Source organism: Alligator mississippiensis, chromosome 1 (assembly GCF_030867095.1).
Source record: "Alligator mississippiensis isolate rAllMis1 chromosome 1, rAllMis1, whole genome shotgun sequence".
NCBI lineage: Eukaryota > Metazoa > Chordata > Crocodylia > Alligatoridae > Alligator > Alligator mississippiensis.
The window spans coordinates 108633033-108657799 of record NC_081824.1 but is presented as its reverse complement, the minus strand read 5'-3'; the positions used below and the strand labels follow the sequence as shown (position 1 = coordinate 108657799).

General features: G+C 44.7%; 1 protein-coding gene across 5 annotated transcripts in view; it reads right to left on the bottom strand.

The window, feature by feature from the left end:
- Positions 1–24767, bottom strand: part of NKAIN2 (sodium/potassium transporting ATPase interacting 2) — a 981240-nt gene that overhangs the window by 23513 nt on the left and 932960 nt on the right. For all 5 annotated transcript variants that reach the window (XM_019479579.2, XM_059733455.1, XM_059733453.1 and 2 more), the window contains one exon: positions 11241–11301. In XM_019479579.2, the coding sequence (XP_019335124.1) occupies positions 11241–11301 (61 nt within the window). The remainder of the gene's footprint in view (positions 1–11240; positions 11302–24767) is intronic.

Genomic DNA, 24767 nt, shown 5'->3' with positions numbered 1-24767 from the left:
CAAACAAAGAAAATGCAAATCATACAGTCTACCCTAACCAACCCTTCTGACTCAAGGCCCTGACCACCATCTATTATACACTAAAATGAATTGAAATTCCCACTCTGAGCCTAACCTAATTTTCTAGTGATAATAGGCATGGATTCCCAGAAGCACTCTCTGCATCTTGATAGTAACATCCTAATTTCCTGTCCTGGTAAATGTTTTAAATAAGATTTTAGCACCAAAGGAAATTAACCTTTAAATTAATTGTAATTATAAAATGCCATCGCTTTTGTCTTCAGCCCAATTACTTGCTATTATTTAAACAAACCACACCTCCTCTGAGCTTTAAGTTAGTTTCTCTCTCTGTACTATGGTGCCAGTGGATCATAATCAAGGCTGTGTGTTATGCCTGTGTAGGTCCTGTAAATGCCTGGACAGAATAGTTCAATTTACACATCAAATATCAATAGTTCTTGTTTTTATATATCCTATTTATAAACTCTTTTTCTAGCAGCTAAGTCTAACAGCTCTGCTTCCCAAATGTTTCCAGTGTGTGCTTTAAAACTACTGACCAAATCTTGTGGGATTTAGAGCTTCTACATCTCATTGCTGAGAGAATGAGATGCTAAAAGCCAGCCTTCTGTTTCTATTAGAGGCCACTTCCAAGACAGAACACAATTGGAAGTAATGAAGTAGGAACCAGCTACTGTTATTTTCAAATGGCTGATTCTATATACATTTCCCAGTAAGCTTCCTAAATGCTCATTGTTCCTGGTGGCAGTGTGGTTTCCCAAGCCAGCTCTTTTTAGGATGACATGTGTCAGACAGTGCTGTGGGATTTCAGGAGCTTCATTCTGTGTGCATCTGCATCAGCATCTTGACAGCTGAAGACATCCTATTTTCTCCTCTTTGCTTTATTTAGTTTACATAGCAGGCACAGCACTGAATGAAACAAGTAAACTAAACAAACGACCGAGTCAGCCACTACGGTAGATTTAGCAGTGTGGGTAAATCAAAGCAAACTGATGAATTTCAAGCCTACCTTTAGCTACCTCACTTTAGTCTTCTCCTAGACACCTTATCTATAAATGATGCATGCAGTAGGGGGGAGAAGAAGAAGGATATGTGTGTAAAGGTGTATCTGTGTTTGAAATATTGGATGTTATTTCCTTTGTGTTTGTTTTTACCGTGTTTCCTTAATGTCTCAGAGGGCCACATATCAGGCAAAAATATTGCAAGAGTCAGTGTCCTCAGAATATTTTAGGTCTTTGGTGATAGACTGCACTTGCATTAGTATGACCTACAAGAACCAAAACTCTCACTGATGTACATTTGAGAGAGGCAGGGAAAGACAAAGGGGCAGAACTGTGGTTCAGCATTTGGTATGTGTTTCTGTATCTCTGTGTTTACTCTGTCCTAATACAGCTTCCAAAGCAGAAATAAAGATGCAGGTATTAATTATCATTAATGCCACTTAGCAGAGTGTGGAAGGTATTTGGCATGGAAATAAAGTAATGCCTGAGAACACTCTGCACTTCAATACTGCCTTTCATCAACAGAGCTCAAAGATATCAAGCAGGTCTCACACTATACCTGTGAGGCATGCAAGTATCATATCCTAATTTTGAAGATGGGAAACAGGGTCATAAAGAGGCTAAATGACTTGTCCAATGTCTCAAACAAATGCATTGTAGGGCCAAAAGTAAAACATTGGGGCCTTGACTCCTCATTCCTATATGTTCATCAGAGGACATATCTGTTAAAACTGACCTAAAACTAAAACTTCGTCCTCTATGAAATCACGTTATGCTTCCTAACTGAGTGAGGTGAGATATCTCAGAGGTCATTGCTTGACTTCACAAATATCACTGATTACCTGCTTCTTTTTTTAACTTGTAATTTCGTATTTGGCATAGAAAGGGGTAAAGTAATTAAAAAAATGAGAACTTACATCTGAGTCAGCTATCCCCAAAATCCTGGTTTGAGGGGACACTCAATACAGAGATCTTTATTTAAATCAGCTGTTCACTTTGAAACAGCATGAAGAGAAACAAGGCAGTGAGGTAACACACTGAGGTGGAAAGCCACTTCTGCTTGTGTCCGCCCAGGTGGGTAATATTTACCTGCTGCCTCCCCTTGAAGCTGCCCTCTCATTCCCCTGGTATACCTAAGGTACACTGATGCCATCTTCATGGAGACACAGGAAGAAATCTCTAGAGAAATTCCAGCAGGACTTTAACAACTTTCACCCCTCCATCAAACTGACTCATTTCTTGGGCAGCCCTGTGAAAGTTTGCAATGATCAGATCACCACTGCATTATATCTGAAACCAACCAACTTCTATAGGTACCTCCACACATGACCTCTCATCCTAAGCACACCACAATCTACTGCCTACAGCCAAGTTCTACATTACTACTGATCCCACTGACTGGGATGCGCACTGTAAAGATCTGAAACAGGGATTCCTACAATTACAATACAATCCTAAAGCTGTAACCACTCAAATTAACAGAGTCAAACTCAAACCATGTTCTGACCTACTACAATACAAACTCCAAGACAAGGATAATAGAATCCCTTTGGTTGTCATCTGCAGCCCCTAGCTTGAACACCTCAGGGACATCATTCATGACCTCCAGCCCTCCTGGAAAATGACTACAATCTCAACGGTGCCATGGGGGGCACATCTGTTAGGGGTGTGCAAAACGGGTCCTATTCGATTTGGATTCAGATTCAGCCTGAATCAGGGACAGTGATTCAATCTGTTGATTCGGATCACTGTCCCCGATTCGATTCAGCCAACTCTGAATCTGATGATTCCATGCTGATTTGGCGAATCAGCAATTCAGACACAGACACAGTTTTAAAAGTTTTTTCTACATACCTTGAGATAGCAGCACGGCTTGTGATTGCTGTGGTGCTGGGGCGGATGGAGCACCCCACAGCAGCGCAGGGGGCTCTCCAGCGTGTTCAGCAGTGAACCCAGAAGTGGACTGGAAGTACTTAGGCTCCACTTCCAGGTCTTCCAGGGAGCACGCTGGGGGGCCACCCTGCACCCCCCAGCCCAGTGATCGGCTGTGGGGGGACTCCAGGTTCCCCCCCGATCCAGGAGGCACCAGTCACCAAGCCAGGGGGATTTGGGGGAGGCCCCCCAGCATGCTCCCTGGTGGATCTGGAAGTGCTTCTGGTCTATTTCTGAGTCTGCTGCTGAGTGTGCTGTCAAGCCCCTGTGCTTCTGTGGGATGCTGCATCTGCCACAGCACCACAGCATTCAGAGCCCCTGCTACCTAGAGGTATATAGAAAAATCATTAAAGCTGTATCTACGTCTGAATCTCTCTGAATCGATTCAGAGAGATTAAAGGGTCCTCTGATTCAATTCAGATTTGGAGATTTGGCCACTGAATCGGACCAAATCTCTGCCGAATTGAATTAAGGACCAATGCATCACACAGCCCTAACACCTGTCTTGTTTTTCAGGCAACCTCCCAACCTCAAAGGGTTTCTCTCCAGCAACAAACTGCCTAACTACCTATTCTCACCAAGGCAACAGAGCTTGCTCCAGACTCAGATGCCAACTGTGTCCCTCACAACACAAATTGCATCATCATTGGACCAAATAACATGGATTATAACATCTGCCGTTCATTTACCTGCACCTCTTCCAATGTCATATACACCATCACCTGCTTACAGTGCCCCTTGGCTGTGCCTTGGGGCAGACAGGGTGACCCCTATGTGTAAGAATGAATGAACACAGACCTGACATCAATACCAAAAAGGCAGCTAAGTCTGTGACAGAACATCCTAATACCCTGGACTTTCCATCACTGATCTCAGGGTTGCTCTTCTTAGAATAGTAACATTTTAAAATGCACTTGAACAGGAAATTGTGAAACAAGAAATCATCTACAGACTAGATTGTGTTAAGTATGGTCTAAACCAAGACTACAGATTCTTATCCCATTACCTAGATAGTTTTTATAAACCCTGTGTCCCTCAATGGATTAACTGCTTTGTTTTTATCTCTTTTACCCACTTTGCCTCTCCCAGCTGTGCCCCTTCTCCCCCTCCCATCCCCCCCTTCCTTACTTCTTGTATTATAATCACTGCTTTCTATTCAGCAGCTCTGCTTCCTGCAGTCCCTTCACTGGAAGTAAGCCCTGTGCTTACATGCTATACATCTCTAATTTAGTAGTCTGTGAAGGCACAGATCTATTCTGCCTTTAGTCCTAGCTGTAGTTAGTCTTGGACACTGATGGCTTGGGATGCACTGAATGGATAGATTTCTTTAGCCCCTTCCTTAGTCAGTGCAGTCTACCTTCTGGGCTAAGCTGAGTGATTCCAGACCCTCCTCCACCAACAGTCTGTTGAAGGGGATGGTAGTAGCGGGAGTATTTTCAGTTCAATAACCAGATTCCTTTAACTTTACGTAGTCAAAGAATGTTGTTTTATTGATGATTCCCAGAGCTTTTCACTAAATGTCTAAATATTTCATAAACATTTTCAAAAATATGTTGAATTTTCTTTACATAACATGGGATGGCTTATCACAGGCAGCCAAATTACTAAGTGAGCAAAAGCACATTAAATGAACATTTCAAAAGTATTAAAAATAATGTGCAATCTTTTAAAAATGCAGCCTTAATAAGATTTCAGAGAACAAATGGGAAACTCTGATAAGTTTACAGCCGTTGAATGCCTCCAAGTAATGATAGTTGTCGACATTTTCATGGCTTATTTTTAATTGCTTCAGCTAATAATGCTAATGAGGTGAGAATGAAAATTACTTAGTCATACCAACAGCAATAGGGAAAATGATGGAGTGGGGTAGGAAAAAAGCCCTGCTGGGGAAACGATGCTCCCTCCCACCCCTTCCCACATCCAGACCTGTGTGGGAATCTCTCAGAGGGACTGAGCTATTGTTTCTCACCCCTGCTCAACCACATGTATTGGGAAACAGAGCAGGCCTGCAGGAACAGGGGGACTTGTCCAACAACAAGACTATCAGTAGAAAGGCAGAGGTTTCCCCTTCTCCTGGGAAACAACAGCTGTGGATCAGTCTGTGATAGGCCTCTGTTCTGACTGGAACACTATTTGGGATCTATGATTAAAGGGAAACAGCTTCTCCTTCAAGCGCCCAGAGCATGGTTAATGAAAAGTCATTTTTTCTTTTGTAAAATGGAGCAAGGTGATTTGATCTGAGTAACTGCTGCCTTCATATTGTGATCTGGTGATTAAACTCAATGATTAATTGACTCAGTTGCAAATGTGACTGTGAGCTGATCGTTGTATTGTTTCATTCTTAATTTGTCTAGTGAAACTACTGCAGGTTAGCATCTGAGATATCTTTATTCTACGCTTGCAGGTTTATTCTTTTCATAAAATCAATAAGGAGTATGCAGAGGTGGTTTTTCTTTCATCTTGCAAAATGGGCCAATTACTGCGAGCACAAAGGTAATTTGGCTGAGGTATCTGAAAGACATTTGGCTCTGTATCTAAATCTGTACCTCAGTCCTTTGCACGGAGTTTGGCACCTGCATAGCTCTGGGATGCCAGCAGGGCACTTACTAAAGTTAGAACTCGGGGCATCCTCGGTCTCTACTGATTGACTGTCTATTCAGGCAGCTTTCCCACTGCCAACCTTGTTCCTTCTGCCTTACATGTTCTTCCCAGAAATCCCACTATCACCAGTGTTACCCTTTCTCTTCCTTCTTTTTCCCATGCTCGCTTGCCTGCCTGCTTGTCCTGTAAGCACATTCCTGTTCCTGTAACACATAAATAAATGAAAATGAAATGGAATTAACAAGACAGGTACCTACTACACCTGCCTGTAGAAGTAAAGTACTTCTCCTTTTTGATGCTCCCCTCTAGTTCCATGTATTTGCCCTATACCTTTGTCACCTGATTTTCTTTACTTACCTGGGGAATTACATTTGCACAGTGATGCTCCCCCAACTGGTTGGGCTGGCTCTTTGGCCAGAAATCAGGGTTGCTGTGCTACAAAGCTGCAACACCCACACAGAGGGGTTGGTCACTAACAACAATGGTTCATCTTGGAGTCCTAGTGGACTCCAAGACGAACATGAGTCAGCAGTGTGAAGAAGCCATCAGAAAAGCCAATGGCACTTTATCGTGCATCAGCAGATGCATGACGAATAGGTCCAAGGAGGTGATACTTCCCCTCTATTGGGCGCTGGTCAGACCGCAGTTGGAGTACTGTGTGCAATTCTGGGTGCCGCAATTCAAGAGGGATGCGGATAACCTGGAGAGGGTCCAGAGAAGGGCCACTCGTATGGTTAAGGGCCTGCAGACCAAGCCCTACGACGAGAGACTAGAGAAACTGGACCTTTTCAGCCTCCACAAGAGAAGGTTGAGAGGTGACCTTGCGGCTGCCTATAAGTTCATCACGGGGGCACAGAAGGGAATTGGTGAGTATTTATTCACCAAGGCACCCCCGGGGGTTACAAGAAATAATGGCCACAAGCTAGTAGAGAGCAGATTTAGACTGGACATTAGGAAGAACTTCTTCACAGTTCAAGTGGCCAAGGTCTGGAACAGGCTCCCAAGGGAGGTGGTGCTCTCCCCTACCCTGGGGGTCTTCAAGAGGAGGTTAGACGAGTATCTAGCTGGGGTCATCTAGATCCAGCACTCTTTCCTGCCTATGCAGGGGGTCGGACTCGATGATCTATTGAGGTCCCTTCTGGCCCTAACATCTATGAATCTATGAACAATGAACTAGCAAAGTTGTAAAAGTACCAACATAGGCAAAAGAACCACAAAAAGAGCTACCAAGAACCATGAAGACATCATGGTTGCTCTCACAATAGTGAGCAGAAAATAGTATAATGTTTGCTATGGAATATTTAAGAAGGGAATGCTGTTTTACAGACCACAGGAGAAATCATTTCACATGTCCCATTAACTCTGCACTTGTTTAGTGGGTCAAATCTTAATAACTTTGTTCAGATTTTACTTAGATTTAGTCCAACAGCATTACAGAAAATAGACAATGCTCTTAACCTCTTAGAAGAGATGGCAGAATTATTTTAAGTAAGATTCCATTTGGGTGTATTCCATTTCCCCTACTTGGAGACATGGTGGCAGAACAATTTACGGCTTTGTGACTCCATAAGCATAAGTTCAAGCCCTCAGTCAACTGAACTATAAGTGGGAACCTGCTCATTTGGGAGTTAAAAGAAGGAAGACATGATGTTACCCATACCATTATTTTTGATGCTATTGGATAAGAAATTGGCATACCTTAGCTATGGGTTACTAGGTCAGGATGACCTTTAATCTTGACCTATCTCCTTTTATCTTAATGGAATGCAGGATTAAGACCTTATTTCATGAAGTGACGCTACGCTCATGACATAGTCCTGTTCAAACATACCCCAACCATTTTTTCCATTACTGTACAGTACATGTACTGTTCCATCATCTGTACAGAAACACAAACATGGCTGAAATGAGCCTAGTTTGAAATACTTCGGACTATGAGGTTCACTTTCCATGTTAAATCTCTTTTATGGCTCCTAGGCATACTGCATAGACAATAGATAATAGAGCTTCAGCTATTTCTACACAGTAAAATATACCTACAAAGGAACCCTTACTAGCTTTATCAATATTCTCTGTCATAGGAAAATCTGCTAGGTGCCTGTTGCAAAACTCTGCCTCTGGGATTAATATGCATCTTTTCAAAGTTACATGCATTTGTTGGCCTGGACATAGGACACTTTGCACCACTGTAACCTGCTTTTACATTAGTATAAGCAAGGAGGAGCAGGGGTGACTCCAAGGGGTTGGTGTAGGGCTGCAGTTGTACCCCTGCTTTGATTCTTGCTCCACCCAAACTTCCTTGAGAGGGGCAGCACATTTCTAATCAGCTAGTACTGAAAGAGTCAATCAACTTCTATCATCTCCCTAATTCCTGGTAATCTCTCTCCACTCCACGGGTATTAACGATCCTTTCTCCTTTTTAAATGATCTTGATGTTTCACTATTCAAACTATCCATTCTTCTGCAATTTTGCCATCTGTTAGCCATTTCTAGTAATCTCTTTCTTTTATTTTACAGCCCTGCAGACTGTTTTTAGTTCTAGCTAAAAACCTTAAATTAGATTTGGTAATATTAGTTCAGGTTAATGTCTAACAGGGCATGTCTATATGAGACATACATTGCAGTAGCAATGAGCTATGGCGATGTAGCATTGGTGGGCACAAACTGTGATGCCAATGCTATGTCGCTGTAGCGACAAGTGATCTCATTATACTGTGTTGCTATGGCAGCGCATAGCTGCTAAAAATAACTGTGTGCTGCCAGGATAGTGCAGGAATAGCTGTTCCTAAACCCAGTACTAAATGATGGTGCAGTAACAACTTCGCTGTGGGGGGCACATGTAGATGCACCCAATGTAAAGTATTGATGACACTGTCAAGACACTCAAGAAGGCTAGATTTTATTTAATGAATCTGAATAACAGAAATGCACTTAACTAGAAGGACTACAGGACTGATGATACAATATTTTTTGTCTGGTTTGTTGTGGGGTTTTTTTTGCAAATTAGTGCACATTACAATAGTTATATTGTTTCGCTTCAATCTTAAATTCTTTAACAAAGTGCTAGCCCCTTACCATATTAGTAAAACTTCTAGTTTCATTTTAATTGGAAAAAATATGTGTTGTGTTATGTATAATGATGCACTACACCATCTGCACCCCTCTTTTCCAATCAAGCTCCACCATAAAGAGGAGACATAGGATGTGTAGCTCTATAGGAGTGTGACTTATTTGATCACACCAGTATAAGTTATGATGGTGCTATGGGCCTTCCATCTTGGAGCAGACATTTGCTCAGTGCAAACAGGATGCTGCCAGTAATGAGTGGTGATGCTGTCACTGTTGTAACTACCCAGGAAGAGTTGGTTGTCTGCCTACACTGGAGACTGGTATAGTGTATTTTGTTTTTCAGAACTGATATATCTTACACCACTTATGTTAAGGTGCTTTGAGCCTTTGTGGTTATTTCCATGTGAGTCTCAAACTGCACTGAAACTGTATAGTGGCCTTTTTTTAAATGTAAAGATTTATTTTCTGGCTGCGGGGTAGGACCCGGAGAGTTCTCATGACGGATCTGTGTTGTCCTGGCGCAAAGTGGCCAGTGGCATCCCTCAGGGGTCCATGCTTGGACCAGTGTTTTTCAACATCTTTATCAATGATTTGGATGGGGGAGTGAAAAGCTTGCTGGTCAAGTTCATGGACGACACCAAGTTATGGGGCAGCCTGGTCATGTCAGAAGATAGTTTGCAAATATAGTCAGACCGGCTCAAGAGTTGGGCAGACCGGAACCAGATGAAGTGTAAGGTGCTCCATCTGGGGGTAAACAACCCTCAACATACATACAGGTTTGGTGGTGACAGCTTGACTCACGCCACAGCCAAAAGGGACCTAGGGGTAATTGTTGACCATCATGTAAATATGAGCCGTCAGTGTGAGGCGGTGGTCGGTAGGACAAATAACATGCTGGCATGCATCAACCAATGCATCTCATATAAAACTAAGGAAGTGATACTCCTGCTGTACTCAGCACTGGTGAGACCGCAGTTGGAGTACTGTATCCAGTTCTGGGTGCCACACTTCAGTAAGGATGTGGAAAAGCTTGAGAGAGTCCAGAGAAGGGCAATCCATATGATCAGGGACTTGCAAGGCAAGCCATGTGAAGAAAGGCTGAGGGACCTAGGCCTCTTTAGCCTAAAGAAAAGAAGGTTGAGAGGGGACCTGATAGCAGCTTACCGCTATATCAGAGGAGTGCATTAGGAGCTCGGTGAACAACTGTTCACTAGGGCACCCCTGGGGATGATCAGGACCAATGGATACAAACTCCTGGAAGGCCACTACAGGCTTACTACCAGGAAAAACTGCTTCACAGTAGGGTACTCCCTCCAGAGGTGGTGCAATCTGGAGGTTTTCAAGAGGAGACTGGACAGTTACCTCATTGGGGTCTCCCAACCCCCGTTGTCTTCCTGCCTAGAGGTGGGGTGGGGGTGGATGCTGGACCCAATGTTCTGCAAGGTCCCTTCCAGCCCCTAACAATCTATGAATCTACGAATGAATATATGAATTTATGAAAGTAGAGAACAACTGATACTACTTGAATCCATAGCATCTATGCAGAGTAAAGTCTGCTTACCAGGCTCTTATGGATACAAATAGCACAAATGTATATACGGGTATAAAATATAAAGCTGTCACTACTTTTAATTGTACTTGGATAGCAGGAACTAAAAGAGCTGCATGGTCCTGTAATGAATTAAAGCCAGTTCTTGCCAGAAGTGCTGTTATGAGCCCCTCACAGTCACCACAGAAGAGCTATATCCACAGGCTAAGTACAAACAGTCAAAAAACTTGAGGCTGAATCAATTCAGTCTTCACAGGTTAGTCTAAACTGTGTAGATTTAACTGATAAGCAAGTGAACAGACATTTACTTTTGATTCTGGAAATGCAGCCACATGCCTGTGGTGGCTCAGGCGAGAAGCCAGGGCGTGTTAGAGCACACCTCCTTCCTTGGCTGGAGGAGGCACCTTGGGTCAAGGCTGGCCTGCCCACCCTGAAAGCAGAAGTTTGTGGGGGAGGTGCAAAGCATCCTGTGATGCTGGGGGACTGTGAATTAACTTGAATCTGGAGGGGATCTGGGAGAAAATTTCAATAAGTCAATTTAACCTAAATCAGTAAAGTCCGATATTAAATCTATCCTGGTTTATCTTAAACCAGTTTTGGCCATTTTGAAAGTGGTTCATGTGAACTGAACTCCGTTTTGTTACTGATTTGATCTGGTTTCTGATCACTTATACTGGTTTATGTGCAACTTCTGTCACTAGCCACAGTGATAGACAATTATTATAACAGTAGTTAATAACAATCTTAAAGCAAGAAAAAAAAAGAGTTGTGCTTCCAGTTCCAAGTGTTGTCTTAGTTTGGCATGTTTTTTTAAGGACATGATGTTGAGGGGAAGGAGAACAGTTATAAAAACATTTTCCAAAATGGAGACTTCTTTATTTGCATTTCATAACTTCCTTGGGTTGCTAGATATTTGCTGTGGCCAATTTTAGATCAAAACTGCTAAATGGAAGGTATGTTCCCGAGTATAGTCCATCAAAATATTTAGGATGAAGTCAGAGAGGAACAGAACAACAAGGTGGTATATAAAAAAGGTTTCATTACATATGTAAGAAATCCTTAGTACTTACAGCTGTCCTCTTCTTCAGTAATACATTTCACAACATAACAGGCATAGATGAAACCTGCCAGCTGAAACAAAATATGATAGCATTAGATATAAAAGCTAATACAGTGGGATAACAGAGTTGGTTAACAAAACAAAACAAAAAAAAGTCAGAACAAAGTTTTCCTTGGTTGTATTTGATCAGTAAAATGCAATTTTTGGGACAGTTCCTATTTTTACTAACAAGTGACTTTCTAGATTTTATGTTACTTTATTAAGAGTGTTCAAGAAATTATTTATTTTCTGCAGAAAATGTCAATGAAAATTAAAAAAATGTTTTTGCAAAAAAAATAATCTGTAAGTATAATCTTTTCTTAAAAGAAACTAAGACCATTGTGGGGGAGGGGACATTGGCAACTCAAAATCTAAATGTTTTGTCAAAGTCTAATGTATCTGGATGAAACCCCATTTTTATGACTCAAAAAATCAGGAAGAAGGAAAAGAAATAAAACTTTGCAGTTTTCTCTACTTTACTTTGCAGTAAATAGCTCAGTGAGCTTGAGAGTTGGCTGAGTACAGGTAGACGGCAGCACAGCAGCCTACTAGCATGCTGCTTTGACCACAAGGAGTAGCAACATTAGCAGGAGCAACTCAAAAGTCAATTTTATGTGAATGTTCTTTTATCTGCCACTGGAAAACGAATGATGGATTTCCATATCCAGGATGTCCTTTGAGCTCCACGAAAAGCTAGTCCCACCTCTGAAGGTAGGTTTGTGTGTGTTTGTATCAGTGGCTCATGCTTCAGCTGCATAAATGCGTCTTGTTCTTTAGAGCTCCTTCCTAAGAACATGAACAAAATATTATCCTACGTGGAAGCAATATCATTTGAAGAATGTTTATGTTTGTACCGAAAGACTAGGGTCATAGCAATTATTATAAAATACTATCCTACTGTGCATTACCCCAGACAGTAATATCAAAAATAGTAGGTATTCCACATACCCTCCGCCAAATATGACATAAATTCTTTGTTGGCCCTTTTGCTAAGTCCTGCTTGCTGTCACTAGAAAATTGGACTCCAAATGAAAGCAAAAGTGACTGTAATTTTTTTTCAGCATGTGATGTTCCTTATAAGCTCGCCCTTGGACTATGGTGTCTTAAAGAGTTTTTCTTTATGCAGGGTAAATAGACCAATCCCCTCACAGCATGGCCCTATCAGATTCCAACAAATCTGCGAATTCTGCTAAATACCTTGTCACAAGGACATGAAAAAGGAAAGGACTAAGGTCTGTGAAGAGAAGGTAGAAAGTCATCTGAATCTGGATTCTTTAATTTCTTTATGCTAAAAAGAAATTTGGTCATGTTTTAAACAGCATCAGCGCAGGGTGCTATTACTTTTGCATAGAACAGATAAAACATGCAAGACAGAACTTAGATCTTTTACGAGTGGCGCTCCCAATTGTGTAAAGGCTTGGAAATGAATATTTATTTGGCAAAGAGCTCCTTGTCAAGATATATTTTACTTAGCAAATAACTGCAAGGCTAGAAAAGTAAGGAAGGATTGGGGTAAGTCTGAAACACCATACAGTTATATAGTTTGGTTAGTGCAAAACTTGATGAGTCAGATACAAATAGATTTTTCTCCATGTCTACAACTCACCATGGATTCAGGATTATTAATATTTGCTTTGAGACCTTTACAGCTCCTAATGTAATATGTATCTGTGAGATACACTAGTATCTATACATCTTCCTAGTGTGTCTCTGAGGTGGTGACTGTACATTGTTAACTCTTTTGTAGGACATCACTGTCATTCCAGTCAGCTTTGGAATACTAGAATCCATCGCTGTAATGCAGAGGCAGGGAAGGAAACAGTTTAAATCTTCTCAGGACAGAAGAAGGCTCTGTTTGGAGATCACTTGCTGCCAGTGCAGATGTTGTTAACTGGCTGCTTAAATTCCTACTGGCAGCACAGAAACATCTATGGAGCCTATGGTTCCTTGCTAAAACAGAGCCAAATAATTATTTCAGTCATTTACTTCAGCTCTGCCCTATAGCTCTGCTGGGGGGTTTTCACACCTGAGGCGAATGGAAATTTGCTGTTGGACACAAAGAACCTAGTGCACCAAGAACAGTGGTATTTGGTTAATATCCACATTTCATCTCTGCTTTATTGGATTACTGTTTCCTTTGGCTTCTTGGCTTCTTGACAGAGGACTAATTTACTCCACTGACGTACACCCTAAGCGACCCTGTTGACTTACGTGACATTACACTGGGTATAATTCAGCAAAAAATTAGGCCCCAAAAGGTTATTCATAAATGATTCCTTTCTTGAACGTGAACATTGGCTTAATAGCTTCTCTGTTCTCTTTTTAACAGATCATCAGATCCAGCTTAGCTTATTAGTTGCATCTCTGGTAGACAATCATGTTAGTAATGACATTCTTACAATACAGTGCAGTATTTTACTTCTTGCTAAAAATGCCATAAGTTCATGTGTAATCAACTAAACTTCTCTTCAACAGAACACAGAAACATACTGTATCACAAATTGTGCTTACCACTGATCTTTTAATTGTATTCAGTTGCATCCCTTAAATATCTAGGGAATTCTTTTGATATATAAGTAAATCCTACAGCATTTCATCAGTTGAACTTGCTGATTAAAAGAGTGCTGTTAAGCTAGACATTGTTCTGCTCTAAATACAAATGGAACTTTGCTTCCCACAGGATAACAAGGATTCATAAAATAATGCCCCTCCATGTCTAGCCAAACTTTTTCTTGATGTATGTCTACATCCTTTTTAAAATTTTAATATTATGATGTTTATTTTCTTTTCTTATCTGTTCAGATTCTGCACTACATATTCAAGTTTTGTTTTCAAATCTGCTTTCAACAATAAAGGGTACACAGAAGGTTGAACCATAAAGCATTTGTATAGGATGTATGTTGACATAAATACATATGTATATATTCATTAGTAAAACTTTTCAAATACCAGGCAGAGATGGATTGCACTAAGTAAATAGTTTTTAGTAACCATAATTGTTTTCAAATGGTTATTTGAAGTGTCTCTAAAAATGTAAAGAATCCCCACAGAAATGTGTCTGAATTTGTTGAATAGTGAATAAACTGGCTACCATTAACATTACAAGCTACTTGCCCACTCTTTATATTGGAAGACTGCATATTGTTGAAACATTAAATCAAGTTCATAATGCTGAATGGCCTGAGCCCAAGATATGTGAAAGGCTGCCTAAAGCTCTAGGGTTAAAACTGTGGTTGATACCTCCATGTTTCTGGAATAAACAGTGACATACCTGTACTTAACACAAGTATATTCCTGTGTATGCACATATACTAATGCATATGCACATGCATGCCAAATGGCACTTTTAGCAGACAAGGTTCTTTGGGTAAATCCACTGTCTTTTATTAGACTAACTCAAATACAGTAGCTGGACAAATTCTTTTTTGCATGCTTTTGGGTATAAAAACCCTTCACCAAACACCTGTCATACGAACACCCTTCAGCTACCTATGTCCTTAGACCAACACAGCTACAACCTGAGATGGCATATTGATGAATTCCAAAACAAAACACTGCACTATGCATACTTATCCCTGTGGAGTGATGAGAGAACAAACAAATAACAGATGTTAACCACACTGCTTAATGTACTACTGGAAAGTGCTCAGATAATATCATATCAGTATAAGACAGTACAGATCATATATACAGACAGTATAATATCACATAAAGAAGATCTCCTTTTGGATTCATTGTCTGTTGAGAAAATAAGAAAGGGCGGACTATGTCTTGAAGAATGAGGAACAGAAGGACCAGACTATGTATTAGATCAGTGGTGACCAACCTGCATCAGGAAAGCCTGCAAGTGGCATAGGGAGCTTCTGTGTGTGACATGTGGCAGATTAGGGAGGGGGCAGTCAGCACAGTGGCAGATAGATAGTGAAGGGAGCAGTAAGCAAAACAGGAGGCTAAGTAGGGAAGAAGAAAGTACAGCAGCAGATCAGGCACAGTAAGTGGATCAGAGTGGTACTCCTGGAGGTGAAGGGCTTAATTTCCAGCATGCCTGCCAAAAGAAATTGTCCTCCATTGTTTTAAAAGAGTGAATTTTAAATCAGGAAGGTTACCATAGGGAGTTGGTTTGCTTTGAGTGCATTTTTATAACCACAGAGTTTAGAAGACGTGGGCCCTGAACAAAAGTTTAGATCCCCAGTTCCTCTGAAGTGAGGTGTTTGTATCTGTCCTATCCTCATGGGAATGCTGTGGTTTAAACCTCTATAGGAGAAGGAATGAAAACCTCTAAGGCTAGTAGGAACGAACATTCAAAAAGCCTGAGCCTGAATTGATTCAATCTTTGCAGGGTAGTCTAACTTGGCTAGGCTAAACTGGTTTGTAATTGTACAGACATTGCCTCTGGACTGAAGAAATGCAGGCACATGCCTGCAATGGCTCAGGCTAGAAGCCGGGGTGTGCTAGAGCAGTCCTCCCTTCCCTTCTAGAGTGCTGAGCAAAAGGAGAGGGGGGCCAGGCCCTGGCAGGACACTCTGATTAGGGAGGGGTGTAAACCCCCACCCTGGCCTGCATCATCCCAGGCTTTTTCCCACTCACTGCTCAAGGGGAGGGAGTGTTGCCAGCCCCCAGAGCCTAGCTAGCACTCTGAGGCAAAGTGGGGTGTGGACTGCATGCATCTGTTGATAATACTGAGTTTTTCAATCTCCCTCTCCCTGCTTCTTCATACTGTCTGGGAATCTGATGGGTAAGGGAGCCAGCAGGGAGCTTATAACACAGTGTTTATCCGCCCATCAACAAAACAAAAGCTTCTCTCATTAGTTCAAGCTCTTCTTAACCAGCTTTTTTCAAGGAAGGAATGGATGGACATTACCAGCTGACCTGCTGATTAGCTCAAAAAAACCCTAAGCAGACACTGTTTTGTCTGCCTGTCCCAGTGAAATTGGACATACACACACATGCACACGCACACGCACACACACAGACACCTCTCAGCATTAGCTAGCATACCACAGATCTAGGGTCCACGGGGCTGGGATCTGTGGTGTGGGAAATGGGAGGGTGGGAAGGGTGTGGTCCCTGCTTGAGCAGAAAGCAGTGAGGTGGGGGAGGGCAAGGGCAAGCCAGGCAGATCCCGCTGTCCCTACAGTCTTTGCTGGAGCTCTGGCTAGGGAGCAGATGAGTGGGACCAGCCCTTTTTTCTGGAGCAGACAGCCCAGCCCAGGGCTCCAAAGCATTTGGGATGCTGGGGGACTCTGGTTTAACTTAAACCAGGAAGGGGTCTGGGACAGACATTACATAAACCGGTTTGACCCAAATCAGTTATGTCTGACACTACATTTAATCAAGTTTATCTAAAACCAGTTTCATCCATTTTGAAACTGGTTTATGTGCACTGAACTTATGTTCTGTTACAGGTTTAAACCAGCTTCTGATTACTTAAGCCAGTTTATGGGTAATGTCTGTCCCTAGCCTTTAGGAGAAGGACTGATAAAAAATCACCTCATTTAGGAATTTATGATTCTTGAATGCATGCTTTTATCTTGCATGCTATTAGGGGTGTAATTTTCTGAAGCTTGAATGACCTCCAGATCAACTCTTTACTACTCTTTCAAAGACTTACATATAGACTATATGTAAAGATTGCTTTTTCTGAAAGCTACTGTTATTTCTTCTCCCCAATTTGCTAGTGCTATAACAGGCTTGTCCAACATACGGCCCGTGGGCTGCCATGTGGCCTGCCAAGCCGTTTTCTGTGGCCTGTGGTGCTGTGACGGGAAATGAAAGTAAACACAGTTTACTTTCGTTCCCACCCCTTGTCCCTCCCCCAGCCCCTCAGCAGCTTCCTAATGGCTGCTGAAGGACTGGGGAAGGGAGAAGGTTCCCACACGCACTGCATCATCTTGACATTGCTGACATGGTGCACGTGGGAAGAGGAGTAGCCGTGTGCCGCTCGGGATGGGATGAGCCCAGCTGGAGCAGCAGGGGGCTCAGCTACACTTAGGCAGGGGGAAAATGCAGCTGAGCCTCTGCCGCCCCGGCCGGGCTCATTCCCTCCTGAGAGGCGCACGGCTCTGCTGCCGCTTCTGCTGGCCAGTGCAGACCCAGCCCACCTCCTCCTGTCCCCAGCACCATGTGGGGAAGCCACCGCTCCCTGGCCTGAGCAACTTGCCACTCCCCACCCGCAGGTGAGAGGCAGCCTGGCTTGGCTACCGGGCCCCAAGTTGCTGGTGGAGGTGGAGGCGGAGCAGCGCGAGCAGGTGCCTCCTCTCACTGGGCTGTTGGCATTGGCTGCACCGCGTGGGGCAGCCCCGGGCTTGGGCAGAGCATGCGCTCACTGCACCCCGAGGTGCCACCGGGCCCCAGCCGCAGCTCCAGCTCCCTCCAGCCAGGCATGGCGATGAGGACCTGCAGAGGCAGCACGGCGGCCGGGCTTGCCCTTGTCATCTGCCTCTGCCGCCTTGTGCCTGGCTGGGGCACTGCAGGTAGGGCCAGGCCAGGCCAGGCCGGGCCAGGGCCGGGGTTGGGGCGGGAAGACGGCATCTCCCCCGGGGCCAGGCCGGTGACTGTGGGCTACTGGCACCTGTGTGAGTGTGGGGGGGGTCCCTGCCTTTCAAAGGGGAGGGAGGCTCAGCTCTGACCCCCATCTCCTGGGGCTGAGGCTTTAACCTCAAAGCCTGGTCTTCCCTCCTGGGAGCCGGCTGTGCCCACGTCCCAGAAGCCGGGTGCTGGAGCATTACAAAGGAAGGCAAAAATCTCCACAGTCTGCTCTAATCTGACCATGGGGTAAAATTCCTTCCTGACCCCAAATTTGGCAATCAGTGGGATCCCGAGCAGAGGGGCAAGACCAGGGCTGAGCAACGTTTTTTGGGCACTGCCAAAAACACCCACAGCCTTGACTTTTAAAATGTTGGTGTGCCAGTGGCAGACAGCAGGGGAGCCACGAGGGGCTCTATCCTTGTTGTAGCAGCACAGCCCTGGCCCTTCCCCTAAAGTCTGCCCTGAGGCACACGAGCCAAGCAAAATGGCTTTGTGTGCTATGCTCTGGCACTCATGGAAGGGGGTGCCTACCTCTGGACATAACCCTCTAGCCAAAAACCTCTGGACTTGGTCCCAGAAGGAGCATTGGCACACCCCAGTCAAAGTCCCTAGCCTCGGCTGTAGCCAACACCCAGTACCTCTGAGGAAGACTTAAAAACACCCTGGCACATATAGCAGAAAGGGGAAGGGTGGTGGTGGGGGCAGCCAGCAAAGCCCAGAAGCATGAGAAGTACCCATAGTAGAACATAGGCATAGCTATGCCTAGATCAGGGGTAGGCAAAATATGGATTTTAAACCACATTTCCAGACCCATTTCATTGTCACTTCCTGCAACTTCACTGGTGTCAAAGGTCACGTGACATCACTTCTTGATGCGATACTACTTCCTGTGAGGTCTTTGAATATGGCTCGCTGGCCCACTGGGTGATAAAAAAGTTTGTGATCCGGCCCCACATTCAAAAAGGTTGGACACCCCTGTGCTATAACAATGGTGGGCTGTGACTGAAAGACATTTTACACATTATAAAGTAGATATTATATAGGGTGTTCTGAAACAGTTTTGTAAAATAGCTACTTCCCTTGCCCAAACAACTTAAGAAACCCCCAGAAACCCACAGCCCATTACTATACCCCAAGTGATACCAATATTTAAAAAAAATTATTTATGATTGACTTAATTCTCCTATCATGGCTATATAAAGTACAGAAACATCTCTTTATGAAAAGTTGACAGATTATTTATCACAGTATTGTACAGTTAAGGTGTTAGTAAGGCTAAATTTGACCCTGAGCTTGATTTGAGTGCACATCTGGAGTTGCTAAGGTTGTCAGGCTCTGTGATCACAGTAAATCAATATTGATAAAAATGCTTTCTAGTTACTTTTTCCCACCCTTTTTATGGAGACAAAATGTTTTCATATGCCACAAATAGCATCAGGTTTGGGAAAAGGCTTTTTATATGAAAACCTGTCATTCCAGTTCAAAATGTTTTTCTCTTTTTCTTTTTGAGGCAATATCTAGATTGATAATCATAAGGGATTATCTTTATTAAGCCAGACAGCCATGTCAAGGAATGACAAAAAAGAAGAAAACAAAATTAGAAGGGGGTGAGGACTGAGCAGGGGATGTGACAAATAGGAGGTTGTTAATATGAAGATGAATGACTTAAAGATTCTGAAAATAGTACCAGGTCCTGCCCCTACTTAATGTTAATAATTCTTAGTTCTTTCTATAACTACTCCTTGTATGATAGCCCTTTCTTCTAACAAAATGTATTGTGTATTCAGGCTGAAAAGTATAGCAGAACCTATTATGATCATTAATCCTTAGGCTTGTATATTTTTATGCCAACCCTAGATTTTGCAGCATGTAGAATTTTTAGAAGATTGCTCAGTGGTCAAAATTTTCAGTCATTTGCATTTGGATCTGTATCTGCTACTGATTTTGCTGGAATCTGTATGTTTAGATCCCATACCATTATACTTCTATAGGTCTGAGTTTCTTTAAACTAGAATTTTTGCAGGTTTAATATATGCAAATAGTAATATGACCTAATTAAGATCAGAAATGGTGAACTGCCATCTAGAAAACTTGCAGTATATTGATCTCTCAGGAAAATCATACTCATTACCTACCAGAACAAAAGAGGCAGAGACCTTTCTATCAATATTTTTAGAATGAGTTCAGTGTCTCAGGGGTTCTAAAGCTGCCCTCTGTAATAACCTTTCCAAATATGATTTGGTTGCCTGTAGCATTGTGACATCAAAAAGAGCAGGCCACCACTAGAGTTTAATATGAAACTGAAGTTATATGATAAAGTATCTGTTCTCTGGAGATGCAGCTTTATTTACATTTAGACTTACCATTGTAACCTGGTTCTCTGCGAATTCTAATCTGCTTGCGAGTTAAACTGCTCTCCAATGAAACAGTAGTCAGGAGTATTTGAAAAATATGAGCATATCAAAATCTTGTTGAAGGCACTTTGTACGGACTCTGGACTGTCTAGACAGAGATTTGACCAGTACTACACTGTATAAAAAGGTTATTTAGTTGGTATGGTAAAATCTCTCTCCTGAGTGATAGTTAGAATAACCAGGCTTTTAAAAGCTGTGTTAAACTGCTGCAGCCATATTTTATTCCACATGTTATGCATCTAACCATCTAATCACTTGAGTGTGATTTTATCCTACCCTGCTCAAATCTTGAAGATCCATTAATGCCCCATTTGACCCTTAAAATGGAGTGTGTCTACACGTGCATTTCAGCGCACTTAAATTTAACGTGCATTTGCATAATGTGCATTAAGTGAATTCTGACAGGTGTCTTTGGGCATTTATACATATACATTTGTCTGCTCCAATGTGCCGGATTTCAGGCACATCAGAGCAGAATCAATTAATTGAGTCTGCTCCTCGTCTGAGCTGATGTGCCCGGGCTTGTGCCACATGCATTTGTATAAAAGACAAAATGCACATCAGGGCTGAGAAAATAACGGCAGTGAGCTTTTGAACTAAAACACCTTCGATGTGTTTTAGTTCAAAGGTACACCACTGCCATTTTCTTAGTGCTGATATGCATTTAGCCATATATACAAATGCATTTGCCACAGCACCGGGTGCTTTTAAAAGTGTCTGGTGCTGTGATGCAAACATGGACAAATGCCTTACATGTGCAGGAACTTGGGACTAACATTAGTCCCAGGTCAGTCCAGACCTGCCATGTGCCCCTGTGGTCACTGGGGGAGCTCCAGCCTTTGGTCATATAGCTGCCAGCACTTGGCAGCCATGCTGAAGCCAGAGCCAGCTGCCAGGACTTGGCAGCCATCTTAAAAGCACACGCTCCGCACTGTGACCTCTGGGCAGATGCTTCCTGTGTCAGAGGAGCAGCATGGCAGAGACACAGGTAGCACATGCCTGTCTTCCCAGCCATGGCTACCACAGCTCCTGGTCCTGATGCCCAGGGACAGGGTTCCCTGCTCCTCAGGGCTGCTACTGCCATCCTGCTCACCAGTAGCCATTCCGAGTGCTTGGCACTTGGCCACCCTGCGCCACCTGATTCCCCCACCTGCTCTGGCTGTCTGCTAGATGAGTCCCGTGGCCTTCCAGGGACTCCACCACTGCACAGCTGCTGCTGCCAGCCATGGACAGCACTGCTGGGACTGCCAGCGGTCCCTCCAGCACCACTGCCTCTGGGCCCACAGCACCAGCCAGGACTGGTGGCAGCACATCATGCTACAGAATAGGATGACAACCAGTGGTTCAACACTTTCTGGATGACCCAGACTACTTTTGAAGACCTGTTGTGCCAGCTCTGGCTCCACCTGGCCAGGACATGGAGATGCACCCAGCCATCCCTGCCAACACCCGGCTGCCCCAACACCCACACAAACTCTACCCCCTGCCCAACCCCCAGCATCACTCCAGGACATGCGTAAGTTTGTAATGAAAACCATTATTCCCCTCACAACCCCCAGCTCCATTACCCCCACCCCCTGTCAACCAACAGAGCCCCCTCCTCCTTCCCTTCCCAGCACACAGACCCCTCCACCATGCTCCCCACCCACCAACAATAAAAATCCTCTTTCCAAATGGAAAACTATGTACAACAATCTCAGTCTCTGTCTAAGTCCTGGAGTGGGGGGGGGTCATCAAGGGGTAGGAGTGCCCAGGGTGCAGAGCCCAGGACCAGGTGCCCAGCACCCTGGCTGTAGACAGTTACCCCATGAGTCAGGGGCCCGTGGTGAATGCCAGGGGTTCCTGTGGATGGAAGTTGGTGGAGACCCTTCTCTGAGGCCCAGGCGGAGGTCTGCTGTAGGGCAGCAGCTGGGACCCAGGGGCCCTGGGGGGACATGGATGTGGCTACCTGCTGCTGGAGCAGCAATGGTATCCAGCTGTTCCTGGGATGCAGTGTGTGGGGGACTGGTGCTTGGCCAGGGGCCCTCCCTGTGGAGGAGCTGGTATTGCTGGCAACTGTGGTGACATGGTTGGCTGCTCCTCATGGTAGGGTGTGGGGCTGGACTGAGGACAAGGCAGCTGCTGGCCAGGGCTTCCCAAGCTGCCAGTGGATGCAGCAGCCAGGAAGGAGGGTGAGGCAGAGTGCTGAAGGCCCGAGGTCCCCTTCTCCAGTGATGTGTCAGTGGAGGTGTCAGGGTGGGGTGTGGGTGGCTCCCAGGGCACCAAAATGCAGGTTCACATTAAGGGCAAGGTCTTTTGGGCATGACCCCATTGATTATTGAAATTGGTTATGGCCACCCACTGTGCCTGCCAGACCTTGACCTTCATGTGGAACTGCCATGCCATCTGGAAGTTGCCTTGCACATGCATCCTGCCTGATATGGCCTCATAAATGTGGGTGTTTGAGTGCCTGCCCCCCCTTGAATTGCCTCAGCATGTCAGTGCTGCCCCAGAGTGCTATAAAATTACACACTTCCTCTCGGGCCCAGTTGGGGCCCGAGTGCTTCAGACGAGCAGGCACATATGGGTGGGGCTGGGGCTCAATGGGGAGGAAGTGCTGGACGTACTCCCCATGCCCGCTTTCTGGGCCCCATGCAGCTGTCCCTGCAATGCCAGCCCTGGATGGCTGCCAGCAGCACCCTGGACAGGGGCACGGCTAGGGACAGGGAGCCATGTGGCAGAGGCGCTTCACCATAGTACCTGCAAAGAGACAGATCTGGGGTGATGGACAGCAGGGAGCAAGTGCTGGTCCTGCTGCCATAAACAGCAGGGTCAGCAGCCCTGAGAGGTATCTCAGGGTTGGGCAAGGAACACAGCAGTCTGCAGCCCTTTACATCACTCACCTGTGGCCAGGGATCAACTCTGGCCATGGGACAGGACAGGCAGAGGTTGTCTGGGTCCCATCCGGGGGTCACACTGGGCCTGGTGGGCTCCTGCAGAGACCAGTCCTGTCCAAGCTCCTGGTGTGTGTGGCCCAAGGCACAAAATGGCTGCAGGTTTTTATAGCCTGTAGCTAAGGGCTGCCAGAGAGCAGCCCAGCCTTGGGGGAGAAGAGGCAGCTATCCAGGATCCTTGGCTGGAAAGATGCAGCACTAAGGTAACTGCTGATGCGCTTCAGTGTATCTACATGTGTGTTTATGTGCTTTAACAAAACACACCTAAATTTAATACCTCCTTTTTCAGGTGTCAAATTTAGGCTCAGTTAGCCTACATTTGCTATTTTTAAGGCACATTAAGGGCATGCACATGTAAGGAGCCCTTAATGCACCTTAAATTGGGCTAATGCACATTACATGGACCCGTGTAGACACACCCATTGAGTCACAAAAATCAGTAAGGGGGAGGAAGACCTACCTACCTTTCACATTAACTGTTTCCCAGGGATCCAAGCAGACTGGAAGAGAACTGCACTTTCATAGATTTCACAGATTTCATAGACATTAGGGCTAGAAGGGACCTCGGAAGATCATCGAGTCCAGCCCCCTGCCCAAAGGGCAGGAAGTCAGCTGGGGTCATAGGATCCCAGCAAGATAAGCATCCAGTTTCGTCTTGAAGGTGTTCAATGAAGGCGCTTGAACCACCTCCGGTGGCAGGCTGTTCTAGACCTTGGGGGCTTGGACAGTAAAGAAATTCTTCCTTATGTCCAGCCTGAAACGATCTTGAAGTAGTTTGTGACCATTCGACCTCGTCATCCCTTGGGGCGCTCTGGTGAACAAACGTTCCCCCAGATACTGGTGGTCACCCCTGATAAACTTGTAGGTGGCCATCAGATCACCCCTGAGCCTGCGCTTTTCCAGGCTAAAGAGCCCCAGGTCTCTCAGCCTGTCATCGTAGGGTCTGCTTCTCTGACCTCTGATCATGCGCGTGGCTCTTCTCTGAACTCTCTCAAGCTTCTCCACATCCTTTTTGAATTGTGGAGCCCAAAACTGGACACAGTACTCCAGCTGCGGCCTCACTAAGGCCGAGTACAGGGGGAGAATGACGTCCCGGGATTTGCTTGAGAAGCATCTATGGATGCAAGCCAGCATTTTGGTCGCTTTACTAGCCGCAGCATCGCATTGCAGGCTCATGTTCATCTTGTGGTCAATGATGACCCCCAAGTCTCTTTCTTCCATAGTGCTAGCCAACATAGCACTGCCGAGCCTATAAGGATGCTGCGGGTTTTTTTTTCCCCAAGGTGGAGAACCTTGCATTTATTGGCATTGAACACCATCAGATTCTCGTCCGCCCACTTGCTGACCCTGTCCAGGTCAGCCTGGATCACCCGCCTGTCTTCTGGTGTGGATGCTTTGCCCCAAAGTTTGGTGTCATCGGCGAACTTGGCCAGTCCGCTTCTGACTCCAGTGTCCACATCATTAATGAAGATGTTGAACAGTATGGGTCCAAGGACAGAACCTTGGGGGACCCCACCGGTCGCAGGACACCACGATGAGTGACTTCCATCAATTACTACCCTCTGGGTCCGACCCCAGAGCCAATTTTCCAGCCAGTGGATCGTGGAGGACCCAAGGCGACAA